Below are 14,373 nucleotides of genomic sequence, written 5' to 3'. Positions count from 1 at the left end.
CGTTTTCCCCTGATCTTTCCACTGAAGATAGATTCCTCTCTGCCAAACTGTATTCCAAGCATTGCACACGTAAAGATAAAGATTCATGTCTGGTACCTGTTGATGGATGTCTTCTTTTCTAAAAGCTCTCCCTCGAGCGGGGTTCAGAAAATGACTAATTCCTCCTTAGTCGCATTTTAAGAGTACATTCGAAGCACACCTTAATTCGCCATTCTCAGAAAGTGCCCTGAAGCATTAAATGGGTTGTGCGGTGAAGCAGCCTGGGAACCAGCATCCTCAGGGACCCAAGAAAGTAAGAGCACTTCCCATCCATCTCAATTCACACACTGTTTGGCCTCTCAGACTCCTATCCCCTGCCACTTAACATCGCCTTTTGAAATACCGTGCGCTGCAATTATTGTTTTTTTTTCTTCTTTCTCCAAGTGCAAAGATTGTGTTTCGTGTGTATCAGGTGTCCATTGTGCCAAGCTGCAGCTGCACACAAAGCTTCAAATCTAGTCTTCTGTTTGTCTCGTTAAAGGTGCAAGAGATCAGACGCCAAAACGTAATTTAATCTGTTTCAAAAGTGTTAACAGTTGCTTTCCTTTTCTGCTTTGCTCCAGGTGTTTCTACATCGTCTCAACCAGTATGCAGCCACCAAAATTGACAAGAACATCACAGAGGAGACTGTTAAGGTGAGGGTCAATCTGTGAGGTATGGCACGGCATAATTAAGATTGACTTTTACACTGCACCCTTTTTTCATACAGTAACCCGATCCGTGAAAAGACCGGAAATTACATTGGAAACTGAATAAAGTGAGTCCCTTGTTTGGGGCTGCTCTTTCAACCTAAATTAGCCACGTTCTGAATGGAGAAAGAAGTAGTGGGCGATCCAGGAAGCAGCTGTAAATATAATCTATTTATAAGCGATTCCGGCTGGAGGATAATAAAGGATGCTCTCTCACAGTGGGAGAGTGACTGTCTCAGTGAGCTTGCTTACTCTTGAAGGTAAAATACACATTCAGTGGATATTTACTGCATGTCCCGTGTTTAGGAATATGTCCATCCATGCTATGTGTTGTTTGGGAACATGCTGTACAGAGAGGAGTTTGGATAACGTGGGTCAGTGATGTCACCGAGCAGCTGAATGACATCCAGTCCCTTTTGGAGCGAAATTGCATTGATGAAATTCGCTTACTAGATTTTTTTTAGCAGTGCTTAGCGTCACTAAGGAGTATTTTTTGCCTCACCCATAAAAGGCTTCTCCGGTTTCCATGCCTTAGTTTTATTTCACTCGCTTTTTCCTCCATCCAGAGTCAGCATTGTTTTGTCCTTTAACGTCACCATAAAAAAGGACATAAAAGGGGGCAGAAGTCAACACCACATGAAGGAAACATCTTAGATCTTGAAAAATGTGCTCCTTTTTAAAAGAAAATCTAATAATAATAATGTTTGAAATCCCAATATCAAAGACATCTAAAGCTAAGATGCCCATTTCAAAGAGACCTCAGTCTTTATTGTGTGCCCTCAGAAATTCACCCATTCCCACATGGCCACAAAAAAAGCAGTACACTCCAAAGTATTGATTCGGGCCATCTTAAGCACACCACTGGAGGAAATAAAACAGCTGGCAAATACACTAAAAACACACATTATGACCTTTTTCTCTCTCAGGTTTTATTCTCCAACATCGAGGAGATCCTGGCCGTTCACAAAGACTTTCTCTCCATGGTGGAAGAGCTGCTGCAGCCTGACCCTCACGCTCACCATGAAATCGGGCGCTGCTTCTTGCACTTTGTAAGTAACACAAGCGACCGCCATTACTTAATTCTTCCTCTATTGCAAGTTGAAAGTTATCTTGCCACCTTTTAATCATCATTTCACCATCTTGTCCAAGCTCTTTTAGTTCAGTCGCTTCTATGTGAGCTCTGTTTGCAGTAAACGTTTGTTCATCTAAAGAATTTCTCTCCTGCTTTACTATCAGAGCTCGAATGCAGTTATGCCTCCGAGTACCGCTGAAAATGATAAGATACACCACATGTTGTCGATTCATCTTTCTGGATTACCCATGATGAGAGATTGCACATGTGTGATATGCTTGATACGGTCCTGATATACTGCTCACCCCTTGCTATAGATCACATTTCTTTGATGCTGAGCCTGGAGGCACACTGGCATATAATAGGTTTCAAAGTCTCGTAAATCTCACCATCCTTCTGTTGGGCTGAAGGCGACTCCTCTGCCAGTAGGGCGCTGATGAAACAGGTGAAAGAGAGAGAGAGAGAGACAGAGAGAGATGACCTCATTGAGAAAATGGGATGTAATTCAGAGCATAACTGAAAACTCATGACCATAATTCAGTCATGAGTGACCATGTGAGCCCATTGAGATAAGACTTGGATATTTTCTTTCTATTATTATGCAGGTTTATTTTTTTCCTCCTCAAAATTACTTTCTCAGTAGTGATATGTTGATGCTCTAAAAGTTCCAGGAAAGAATTACACAATCTAACTTTACTACAGAAACACAAATAGGTAAGTAAGCCAGCTGGACAATGGGCTGCTCAAATCAAAATCCCTCAGGCCTGCAAATTGGTTCTCGCTGACATAAGACTCCACTGGACTCAAGTAAAATCAGTTTCCAGGGCCAAAACATTACGTATTTGGGAGGTTTGTAAACTGACCTATTAGGAAACATGATTCAACAAGAAGAGCATACTCTACGGGTGATGAAAAAGATTTGTATTTGCAAGTTGTTGTTGTTAAGACAGCTATGTCTCTTCACATCAGCGGCTTTGTCTTCTGAGGCAGAGCCGCATGGCTGAAGACTGTGTACTATTTTTGCAGCTCTGTAGTGACTTTGTAGTGAGTGATTTAAAGGCTGTGCGGTCTGGTCCCACTGCTGCCTCTCAAAGACAATGGAGTATGAATGTCATGAGAACCGGCTGCGGTGGAAAGCTGTCGGTAATATGGCTGTAAGGCAGATGGATGCGATTGGAACCCCCACACACCCACACATGATATACATTATTTATTTCATGACAGAGAGGAGAGCATGGGGAAGAATTCATACCTACAATGAGTCCTATAATTCACATGTCTGCTCTGTGGTCTGTTTTTGCCTTGTTTTCTCTCATTGTTCTTTTACTGTCTTCTGCGTTGCCCTATCTGGCTTAAATTATTTATTGATGCCTTCCTCTCTTTTTCACATTTTCTCCTTGACTTTGTCGCCCCTTTTTCTTTCTTCCTGTCTGCAATTTGTTCCTTTTACTCTTCTCTTCGTCCCTCTCACCTCGTCTTTCTCTATCTCTTGCAGAGGAGTCGTTTCCAGATTTATGATGAATACGGGGGGAATCACGAGAAGGCCCAGAGGCTGCTGCTGGAGCTCAATAAGATCAGGAGCGTTCGGACGTGTTTACTGGTGAGAAGGGGCCGTAAAGATGCACATACGTGCAACCAATTAAAGTCTCAGAAGATCTGTGCTCAGAGTTACTATTTTCAATCCATGCTAACACACATTGTAGTTATTAACTGTCAGTTTATTAGCTACAATAGTCATCCTTAGTGATGGACTGCAGTTTGTTTCTTTGTTCCCGAAATTATTATCATAAATCCATTGGAGTTTAACAGTTATTTTTTAGCCTACGTCTCCTTCTATAGCTATATAGTTAAACATCTATATGATGTGTGAAATATTTAGGGTAATTCCAAAAATAAAGTTGATTTCTTAGCACCAATATTGAAGTCCAATAGGGGTCATGCGTGATCAAACCTGCCCTTGAGAACAGCTCACATATGAAAACACAGCGCCTCAATCTCTTGGACATACAAACACATAGTCACCCACACATTGTTGACAGTGTAAAAGCCTGTACTTAATGTTCCAGCGTGTCTGACAGCTGATGTGACTCTACCCCTTGTGTGGGCGGACTCCCTCTCCCGACACTGAGAGAACTTCACTTCCTCAGGGGAGCATCATGTTGCTAGAACAAAAGATGACTACATCCCCCCTGCCGGCCGCAAAACTGTGTGTGTGTGTGTGTGTGTGTGTGTGTGTGTGTGTGTGTGTGTGTGTGTGTGAGGTCAAAACATTCACAGCTCTTCACTTGATGCTGTTTAGTCTTTTGTACCCCTGTTCATGCGTTTCACTTTTTACTCTCTGACTCGCTTTGACAGCGTGTAATGCTGGTCCTTCTTGCTCCTTACTCCTTTACCTCGGAGCGGCACACACTTGTATCGTAACCCGCCATCACCCCTTGTGTTTTAAGACTTCCATAAATATAGAGCACTTTGAAAATAAAGTCTACAGCAGAGTTACACAACCAGAAGAACCACAGTATGGCCACAGACTTTGGCGTATTGATTGGCCTGTTCTTTGGAGAAGCGTATGACCATCTAGTAAAACTATAATTGATGGAGTAAGAAATTAAACACACATATGCACACACTAAACACACCATCAAAGAAGCAGCCTGCAAGAGTTCTGTGTCTGATTTACTATTCATGAGTGCCTTTAATCTAGGAAGCCAGAGGAGGTAAAGATATTAATTGACTTTGATTTAATGGCGTCTTTATAGCCTTGACCTTTTGGTGACCTAACCTTCCAATAAGCGCTATATGGGTTTTGTGTTACCTTTCAACCTGCTTAGCTATGGCCTAATATACCTCAGGTCACCTCCTCAGCCTTGCAATGACCAGGGTGAGGATATCTGCTAACCTCCACTAAACCTTTGACCAACTGGCGGCCATAAAGCCTGGTTTATTGTTTACACCGTAATCCGACACCTCATTGATATTTCAGGTGAGAGGGAGGTGAGAGTGAATATTAGGCAGTTGACCTCATAACCTGTATCCTACCACATGAAGGTAAGTTGTCCCATTGATCGACCGAAGGCAAAGTTTATCTCTTAGTTTATGATCTAAATTTAGGGATGTCCATGTTGATCTGTGGGTCGGTCCACCACTTTTGTCCAGACATATTTCCATGAATTTTTGTAAAGACGTTCATAGTCCCCTGACGATGAATCCTACAGACTTTGATGTTCCCCTGAATTTACCGTAGTGTAGCCGGTCAAACTCAATTTGCCCAAGAGCATGGTTTATGACCAAAGAGCTGCAAAACCAATGACATTCCCATTAACCTCAGCTGCACTTGTGCTAATTAGCAAACTTTATGCTAACATGCTAAACTAAGATGGTGGTAGTGGTGATAAACAGTGACGAAAACACTTTAAATACTATGCAGTTATATGACAGCTTAATCATGAAAATGAAACATAAAATAATGAGTTAACTTGAGTCTAACATACAGCTGAAGAGACACATATGTTTTGCTGTGTGCTGTCCATATTTTAAAAAGGCAACCAAAGGCCAATATTTGCTCAAAAAACAATGAAATACTGCTGATGCTACCTTTATTCTTACACTCTTGTCAAATTATTCCATTTAATTCACTATGATTCCTAAAATCAAGAACAAATGTGGGTTTTCTTTACAATGAGCATCACAACCTCACAGAGCTGCTAGCTTTAACCTTGTTAAACCTCCTCTCCTCTCCTGCAGAACTGCATGTTGCTGGGAGGCAGAAAAAACACGGAGGTCCCACTGGAGGGTTACCTGGTAGCTCCTATACAGAGGATCTGCAAGTACCCATTGCTGCTCAGAGTGAGTATGGTCTTGTGCACGCTAACCATGTAGTATCGAGATACCACACCCTTGTACCACCTCTGTAGTGCACCTTCTACTCCTCGTTTCACTCACCACCACCTAGTCATTAGTTAAGGCTGTCTCGTCCCATTCACATCAATCTAATGAAACACCGGTCTCATATTCCGACGCGTCGACTCTCTGCTTTAGTTCCCCAGCGCGGCCACATCGCAGAAATAACACAAGACCTATCATCGCCTTTCCCTACCCAGCTGTGCATTCGGACACTTTGACTGGGCTCATTCATACGTGCGCCCTCAGTTGTTAGTTCTGAAATTTCCATTTCCCGACGAGAAACATGAGCGAAATTAAATACCCTTTCAAAGACTTGTTCGAGTCTGTGATCTGGGCTGTCCCATCTCATTCGTCTTGTTATGAGCTATTAATTCACCCAGGCGTTCTCTAAACAGCCACCAGCGCGGGCACAGAGATGTAGTAGTAATAATAATAAGGGGGTAATGTGATACTCTGCCATTTGAAGTATTCCAGGTGCCAGGGCCTCCTGCACTGAAATGATATAGAGAGCCATCGCTGGCTGTAGATATATCCAGTGTAAGTCTGCCCTATAGTAGCTGACATACTGAAAGACAGTGCTTAGACTATAGACCCGGAGATTGCCATTGCTTTTGCTAGACCGTGGCATACAGTAGGAGGGGTTTTAACCACCTAACACTTGTGGAGTGTGAAGGAAATTGAACATATTTTTTCTTTCATTCTTTTCATGTGTAAAGAGTTTGATTTGCCACAAATTAGATATTAAAGTAGTTTAGGTGCAATAGGTGTGTCTCTCCATCATCACGTGAGACTTGTGTGGTATTTGCATATGCAGGAGCTGCTGAAAAGGACCCCTAAGAAGCACAACGACTACGCCCTGGTGCAGGAGTCTCTGCAGGTGATGAAGGCTGTGTGCTCCAGCATCAACGAGGCCAAGAGACAGATGGAGAAGTTGGAAATTTTGGAGGAATGGCAGTACCATATCGAGGGCTGGGAGGTGGGCCTCAACTCAACTGTGTACACTGTGTTGAATGATTTAATCTCACCCAGTAAATTAAATTGAAATGGCTGGACTGACTGTCTTGCTGTGTAGTCAGAGTTGGCTTGTAGGTTTTTCATTTATTAAAACACGGCTGAGCTTTTCTCCCCCCGTCAAAGCTCAAAGTCATGACATATTTAAAGCCACTTAGCCCTATGCCAGCAATGCAACAAGAATTCCAAGTGGCGTGACTTTTGTCAGCCTTTTAAGCTTTCTTGTTCTCTCTGGGAACAATGACTTGTTTTCACAATGGTCAAATTCTTTTCGCCTGGATGAGTCTGCAGTTAAAGCCGTCACGCTTAAGGGTCACCAATTCAATCATTGTCAGGTAGACAGAACTTCTTGGTGTGGAGGGTTGCCTTTAGATTAGTTTTCTTCCTGCGTTCTGGGATGCTTTAATAAAAGGTCAGTTGGCCTAGTGGTGGTTGGAAAGAGAAATCAGTGGTTAGGTTTCTGTGAATATGTTGTAATATTAGCAGGGCATTTAGAAAGGCTTTTAGTATGTTATTTTTGCTTCATAGTAAAATATATTGCAGGAACAAAAATAGTTGGGCAATGTTTATGAAAAAAAAAAAAAATCTACGGTTTCTAATGGATTTAGAAGGAGGACAATATATTTTTTGAGAAATACTCTCAACATCGCAAAAATAAATACTACTAGGTGTACTGTATACATACACAAACACACACAAAGAGTAACAGTGTGATCAGAATGAGTCTTACTGTTGGGTGCTGTGACACATCTTGCACTCGACATGGTCCTGGTTGTAGCTACTCTGCGGTTTCCCCTCAGTACTTTTTTATTAATTGTAAATATTAGTTCACTCTGCAACAGGATCCTCTGACTGCTAAATGACACGTAACTAAGAAGAGAGGAGAGATGTCGAAAGGAAAAGGAAAAAAAAAAAAAGGAGAGATGGCCGAGTGACGGTTGCATCTTGCATTTCTGTGTGGGTGTCTGAGGAATGATGGAGGGATGAGGAGGGATTGTGAGAGCCGCTGTATTTCCGTTCCTGCTCCTCCGCCCGGGCTGAGTGCTTGTTAGCGCTGACCTGCTCCACAGCTGGCCGCCCTTGGGCCATCCTGGCAGGTTCACCTCGCGTGGGAGAGACAGGGCGATGGCCCGCAGTGGTCACCATTGTGACGACTGCCAGCATTTGTCGGGGCGGTGATTACCGGTTGGTTTGTGTTGCAAGTGTCTGTGTTTTGTCACTGTGTACCACAGAAATATGTTAATTTTAGAGCAGTGGGCAGTACTTTCCAGTTGTGTTTCACTTCACGTTCTGTTCTCTTGTTTAAGTTTGATTAGAGTTCTTAAAACCTACTTGCGTTGTGGCGCTTGATTTGGCTTCTTTCGTTTAACAAAATTCATTAACATTCTCTCCAGCCAATTAAAAAATACCAATTTAGAGTTTAATATACATTTTTCCACCACACTTTTTCCTTGATTACTGGAATATTCTGCTTTGTCCCTCCTAATGTTTTATCCATTTCTGCAGTTGTTATGTCTGGCTGTTGTCTGGCTATAAAAATAGAGGGTTGAAATTTAGATGAAACAGAGGACTGAGGGTTTAAAGTGTTGCTTAAGTTTCTGAGTAAGCCCTCTGTGGAGCTTTGGCTTGGAACAAGAGTAGTGTTAACAGTGATTGAAAAGTGCTGCAGAGAAATAGAAAAGTCTAAAGAAGGCTGCAACAAAAGAAATAAATGAGGGTTCTGTTAAAAGCGCATGAAGCACAAATGGGAAGTGTCAGTGCTTCCATTTGGGAAATGCGGCTCTATAGTCTGGACTTACTGTGATGTTTCAGCCCCTTCAAGTGACCGAGACAAGTTTCCATGTTTGCTGTGCACACATTCACTGGCTGCAAATTAGTTTAACATCTGGTCATGAACTGGGGAGTTAAAAGGCTGCTGAAAGAGCGGGAGACTAAAAAAAAAAAAAAAAAGTGTGGAGGAAGGAATGAAAGAGATAGAGGAATAGACCGGGGAATCAATGGGAGGGGAAGAGAGTGAGGGATGATTGGCAGAAGGGAAGGGAGGAGGATAAAAAGGGCGAGGAGCAAAAAAGAAGGAAAAAGCGGGATAAGTTTTGGCCCACTGATGTCTCCAGCAGGAGGAAATGCTTAGCACATTTTCCGGCTCTGTGCGCATGGGAGTTATTTTTAGCTCTGAAGGGCCGATCAAACGTGGTGCATAAATTCCCAGAGCAGGCAAGGTAAGAGGAAAGACAGCACACTTTATCACTTGCAGCAGGAACCCCAACCAATGTGGTGACCAGGCGCGACAATGCAACACATGGTTTGACTGGACGGGATGTTATTCTATAGAAGCTATTAACGGCCGCGCATTTTAAAGTCCCACTGCAATCTGCTCCGAGGAAGCAGGGAGTGTTTTCACAGACCCCTAAGAGAGGGACCAGGAAAGGCTGGGCTTTGTAATCCCTCCCCCTGTTCAGTCACTATGTGTGAACATTGCATGGTATAGAATTCACTTTTAGAAACTTTCTCTTTCAGATAAAAGATTCACATTAAAATGATTTGCTAGTTTGAATACCTTGTTTCCTGCATTTTCTCTGTGTCAATCTATGTCCGAGCATCTGTCTCGCTGTCTTTTTTTTGTCCTGTTTGACCTTTTGCCCACATGTCTGTTTTGCAGGGCTCCAATATCACCGATACGTGCACGGAGATGCTCATGCACGGCGTCCTCTTGAAGATTTCAGCTGGAAACATACAAGAGAGGATTTTCTTCCTGTTTGACAAGCTTCTGGTCTACTGCAAGAAGAAAAACAGGTGTCTTGACCCTCTTTTATTCGTTACCCTACTGGCAAAATCCACAAATCAGAAGATGAATTTAAATTCTCATTACAGTGTGTATTGTTTTAGAGACAGAATAAAAACATTTGTTTATGCTAATTTAGAATTTCCCTCCGTCTGTGTACTCCTACAGAACATTATAACTTTATAAATAATTCACAAGTTCTTTTACTTTGTTAAAGAAAAGAGAGCAGTGCACTGTGAGAAACAGTTTACTTTTTTGTGAGGGAGTTGAAAGAAGTTATGCAGTAGAGGAGACACGTGACGGAGAGATTTTGGATTTTTTTTTTTACTTGGTGATTAGTCTAGGTGGGGATATTAACCACCATCTGTGGACTCTTTTTTTTGGTAGATTTATTTTTTAGGTAGTTTCTAAGTATACTAAATAATATGACATTCATTATGATCAGTGCAAGTCAGGAAACTCTTGCTGATTGCTGACCATTGTTGTGCTTCTGCAGGCACAACCCTGGCCAGGCCAACCCTGGCAGTTGCTAACAATAATGCTACATCCATTGTATGTATTTTTTGGCAGGCCTTGTTTACACGCCACCAACCAAGTTGCCACCTGCTTTGATTTCTTTTTGTACTTCATGTGCTGTATGAAGTGTAGTGTCTGCAGGGAGTGCATTAAAGCAGATCCATTCATGACTAAATAAAGAAAAAGAAAGAAAGAAAGTATAAACTGTGTTGCCCTGACCTTAAATTCAATAACTCATCTAAATTAGATGCATTTTCCTCACTTAATGTGGTTAGTACACATAGACAATCATCAAATGATTATAATTAGCCTCTTAATTGAACTGTGAGTGATACTAATTACTCAGTAAGCAATAACATGACATGATTTGTTTGCTTCTCTCCATCCCAGGCGTTTAAAAAACAGCAAGACGGCAACAGAGGGTCCTCGCTACCTGTTCAGAGGAAGAATCAACACGGAGGTGATGGAGGTGGAAAATGTGGATGATGGCACGGGTGAGCGGTCCTGTGAAAAGAAACAAGAACAGTTATTTTGGACAAATAGTCTTTCTGGCTTTCGGGATGCTCATTTTTTTATTTCAGCATTGCTGCGGTTTAAAGATATGCCATAATGACCCACACAGGAACCTTTTACAACATGTGATTTTATACTTGAATTACCGATGGAAAAATACGATTTACCTATAAACATTTTTTTTAGACATTTATAGTTACATTTTCTTAGGACTGTGCTGCTGCTGGTACTCGGTGAACTCGAGCGCTTGTGTCTCTTGGCCTCACATAGCCACTGATTATCATTTATATTTGTAGAAGCCATCATTTCCTCTCGGACGGACCCAGATGGGCCATAATATTGGGTGCTTTTAGTGAGAGATGGATGGGTTTGGGTCCGGGGAGGGAGGATAAACACGTGGGGCAGGCGGTGGCGCACTAACTCTTGGGTGTTCTGCACCACAGGCGGGAGATCTCAATCTGAAATCTAGGGCGACAGGAGTATTTTAGCTTGTATTCCTACGAAATGGAAGCACCCTGACTTTTTTCCAGACACACACTTGCTGTCTGAGGTTGAAATACGCCCTCGAGGCATAACATATAAAGGACACCACACTGTAGATGCTTTTAGATGTGATTGTAATTGATGATTGTAATGGTTTGCTTTCTGTTACACCCGTGGAGGGAGAAAATCAGAGGTCAGGCAGTGAAGCATTTGAAATGTTTCCTAAGAGACGGAAATAATGACTTACGGTCAAGAGTTCATGTCCATTTGCTTTATTTTTTAACATTCTTACCGACTATATTTGAGCGTAGGAGGTGAATCGCACGTAGTCATTATCTCTGTGGGACTATTCTGAACACTTAATACTAAATAATGCTGATGGATGGTTCTTCTTCTGATTGTGTGTACCCTCGTTTATCTTATTAAAGGAGAAGAGCGATAATCAATGAAGCACTCAATAGAGAGGGTAGGGCCGGGACTGGAGCTGGGAGAAATGAGTCCACATTAAGTGTTTGCACTAAGATAGAGTACTTGACTCTCAATAGTTTTCTGATGAATGTTTTTGGAAAATAGGCTGCACACTACTGTATAAGAAAGCATTATACGTCTTGTCTGTTCTGGTCTATTTCCTGTTCTTTCCCGTAGCCCTGGTGTTGCTATCACAATGTTATTTTACTTTGTTTTCTCTGAAGCCAGTCACTGGAGTTGTGTTTCATGTTATTGCTGTGTTTTGAACCCGACTTCCCAAAAGCTGATTGATGGCCCTTCAAATATGTAAAACTACTCTTAGAAAAATTGGATTTGCCGCGATCCACCCCTTGCAAGTCGAGGACTTTATAATAGTAGTGAAGCCAATCTCATGTCTTGTGTTACAGCTGACTACCACAGCAGCGGGAACATAGTAAACAACGGCTGGAAGATCCACAACACGGCCAAGAACAAGTGGTTCGTCTGCATGGCCAAGACCCCGGAGGAGAAGCAGGAGTGGCTGGAGGCCATCATGAAAGAGAGGGAGCGGAGGAAAAGTAAGAAGGCGCTTGACTGTATCAGTATCGGGGGGGGGGCATTCAGTTAGGGGAACTCATTTCCCCTTTTATTTTTTCTCCTTAACATCTGTCTTGAATATAATAGCTAATATATCCTGTATTTGGGTAATTGAATACAGAAGTTTTTAACCTTACCAATAAGAAGGTGAGTAAATACCAGCCATTTAGTTTAGTGTGTGTGTGTGTGTGTGTGTGTGTGTGTGTGTGTGTGTGTCTTTGCTAACACAATAAAGGGTGTTAAATTCCTTCTTCCTAATTCATTCCTACAAGGAAAACTCAAATTTTCTGTATCTATCGTACCCATGTTGAGATTGTGGACATGACAATCTCTTTATAGTGTCAGTCATTAAGACTATTAGTACAGACACTGAAAGACATTGCTAATTATCTTGAAATTAAAAGACATTAACCTTCTCCAGCTAGTAGTTGGTGTCACATCTAGTCTTGGAGCTGAGTGCAAAAATTGTTAATGCCAAGATATTGACAGGCTTTTTTTGCACCCTCCCTTCTTCCCTCCCCTGCTGCATAGGTCTGAGGCTCGGCATGGAGCAGGATACATGGGTGATGGTGTCAGAGAAGGGAGAGAAGCTCTACCACCTCATGACCAAGGGTAACCTCATTAAGGACCGTAAACGCAAGCTCACCACCTTCCCCAAGTGCTTCCTGGGAAGGTAAGATTCTTCTTGGTTTCCTCTGTGTCACATCAGTGTGAGCTCTGTAGCTGTGAGGGAGTGAGCGAGTGTCAAAGTGGATGACTGTGCCGTGAGATTAAACCAGAACGAATATCTAATTCTGTGTACTTGCAGATATATAGGTCTTAATGTTTGAGAAGTAGACAGAGAGGCCTCGTACAGTGTTAAATCAATAATATTAGCACCTACATCATATGGTACATTATACAGATTACACTATTGTAACACAGATCAGTTACTCCATCCCTAAATTTCATTTCTAAAATGGGCAAGAAGCCGGGACAGCAGCCGGGAAGAAGAAAGCGTCTGCGCTTTTTATTCAGGTGGGTCTGTGTTATGTGTGTCTGTAGTCTCGGTCATGGGAAAATCAAATCCAGCCAGATTTAGCCCATGAATCTTATTTAAGGATTATTGGTGTGGTGTCTGGGGACGGATCGGCCACTGAATGCCAGTCGTAAATCACAGGGAGATATCCCTGTGCCGCTCAGCTGACTGCCCGCTTTCTCCATCGCCCATGTTAGATTACAATCAGCTTACTGCTGAGGAATCCATGAGGTAACTGCAGTAGAGGGCCCGTTATACCATAGGGCAGCTGTGTGCGTCTTTGTAACATGCTCTTTGTTTCCTCTTGTCCTTGAGCTTCCACAGCTTCACCATGCCAGTAAATTGTCCTTCCATGTTTACTTCTTGTGAGTCTAAATATGCCCATCTATCCTCCGTTTGCTGATAGGTGAGAGTATTTACTGTGAAGCTTAGCTCCAAATCCCGTCCTTGAGCTATTTTAAGCATGCATGAGTTGATGCCCCCATTTCAGTCTTTTGCTTTCATCATGTAAGATGGAGATGTCTTGCTGTCATATCGACCTGCCAGGTTCTCATGCAGTTAATGAGCACCAAAGTTGGTTTGAGCTGAGTTTGCCCAAGGTTTAATCCAGAAATGCTCTTTAAATTTAGAATTTAAATACTTACATTTCAAACTGTAGGGGGCACGGACTGTAACTCCCATCATTGATGTTTATCAGAACCAGAACCATGTGATCATCAAACTACCTGCTGGGATATGATGTTCCCCTCATTGAGCCTAAAAGTGTTTCACAGGACATCTTGATGGGATGTCACACCTCTTTCTTTCCTGAACTGGATAAACGCACAAAGTTGTAAGCTCAACCCAAACCTCAGTCCATTCCTGCCACATTGCTTTGTGGGAAGCACACTTTGTGGGACTTAAAAAGTGACAAAGCTGGATCAGGATAATAAAATCTACAACCATCTGTCTGCAGCAGAACAGCTCTCCATGTTTGAAAATAACAAATCTATGTGACAGCTTTTTTTATAGAGTGACGACGCTATGCAATTTAAAAAGGGTTGGGAATAAAATTAAATATTTTCACGAGACAGTGTTGGTTGGATGTTATATAAACTGTGTGCTTATCTTGACTCTTGAAATCCCATAACAAATTTTCCTTGTAAACGCCACTCTACTTTACAGAATGAGCCATGTTTTCCATTTGTTAAAATTTTTTACAGAGATGTTTTGAGTGGTAATAATTGCACTGAAAATCACCCGAGTTTAAACAGTCAGATCAAAATCCCTGTTATTTTTGAAAGCATGGAGAGAGAGAGAAAAAAAA

The 14,373-nt window shown here is 42.1% G+C and overlaps 1 protein-coding gene across 1 annotated transcript in view; it reads left to right on the top strand.

Moving 5' to 3' along the window:
* The first annotated feature begins 525 nt into the window (after window positions 1–525).
* The window catches only part of prex2 (phosphatidylinositol-3,4,5-trisphosphate-dependent Rac exchange factor 2), a 68,978-nt gene continuing 55,130 nt past the window's right edge, over window positions 526–14,373 (top strand). Inside the window, exons 1-9 of the mRNA XM_068708164.1 lie at window positions 526–674; window positions 1,655–1,777; window positions 3,296–3,400; window positions 5,542–5,643; window positions 6,515–6,676; window positions 9,371–9,504; window positions 10,400–10,503; window positions 11,881–12,030; window positions 12,581–12,722. Coding sequence (XP_068564265.1) covers window positions 1,709–1,777; window positions 3,296–3,400; window positions 5,542–5,643; window positions 6,515–6,676; window positions 9,371–9,504; window positions 10,400–10,503; window positions 11,881–12,030; window positions 12,581–12,722 — 968 coding nt within the window. The 5' untranslated portion in view covers window positions 526–674; window positions 1,655–1,708. The remainder of the gene's footprint in view (window positions 675–1,654; window positions 1,778–3,295; window positions 3,401–5,541; window positions 5,644–6,514; window positions 6,677–9,370; window positions 9,505–10,399; window positions 10,504–11,880; window positions 12,031–12,580; window positions 12,723–14,373) is intronic.

This window comes from Cebidichthys violaceus, unplaced genomic scaffold (genome assembly GCF_023349555.1).
Source record: "Cebidichthys violaceus isolate CVI_PGR_0920_01 unplaced genomic scaffold, fCebVio1.0.p SCAF_135, whole genome shotgun sequence".
NCBI classification, from domain to species: domain Eukaryota; kingdom Metazoa; phylum Chordata; class Actinopteri; order Perciformes; family Stichaeidae; genus Cebidichthys; species Cebidichthys violaceus.
The sequence above is the reverse complement of the archived record's forward strand: the minus strand, read 5'-3'. Positions and strand labels throughout refer to the sequence as shown.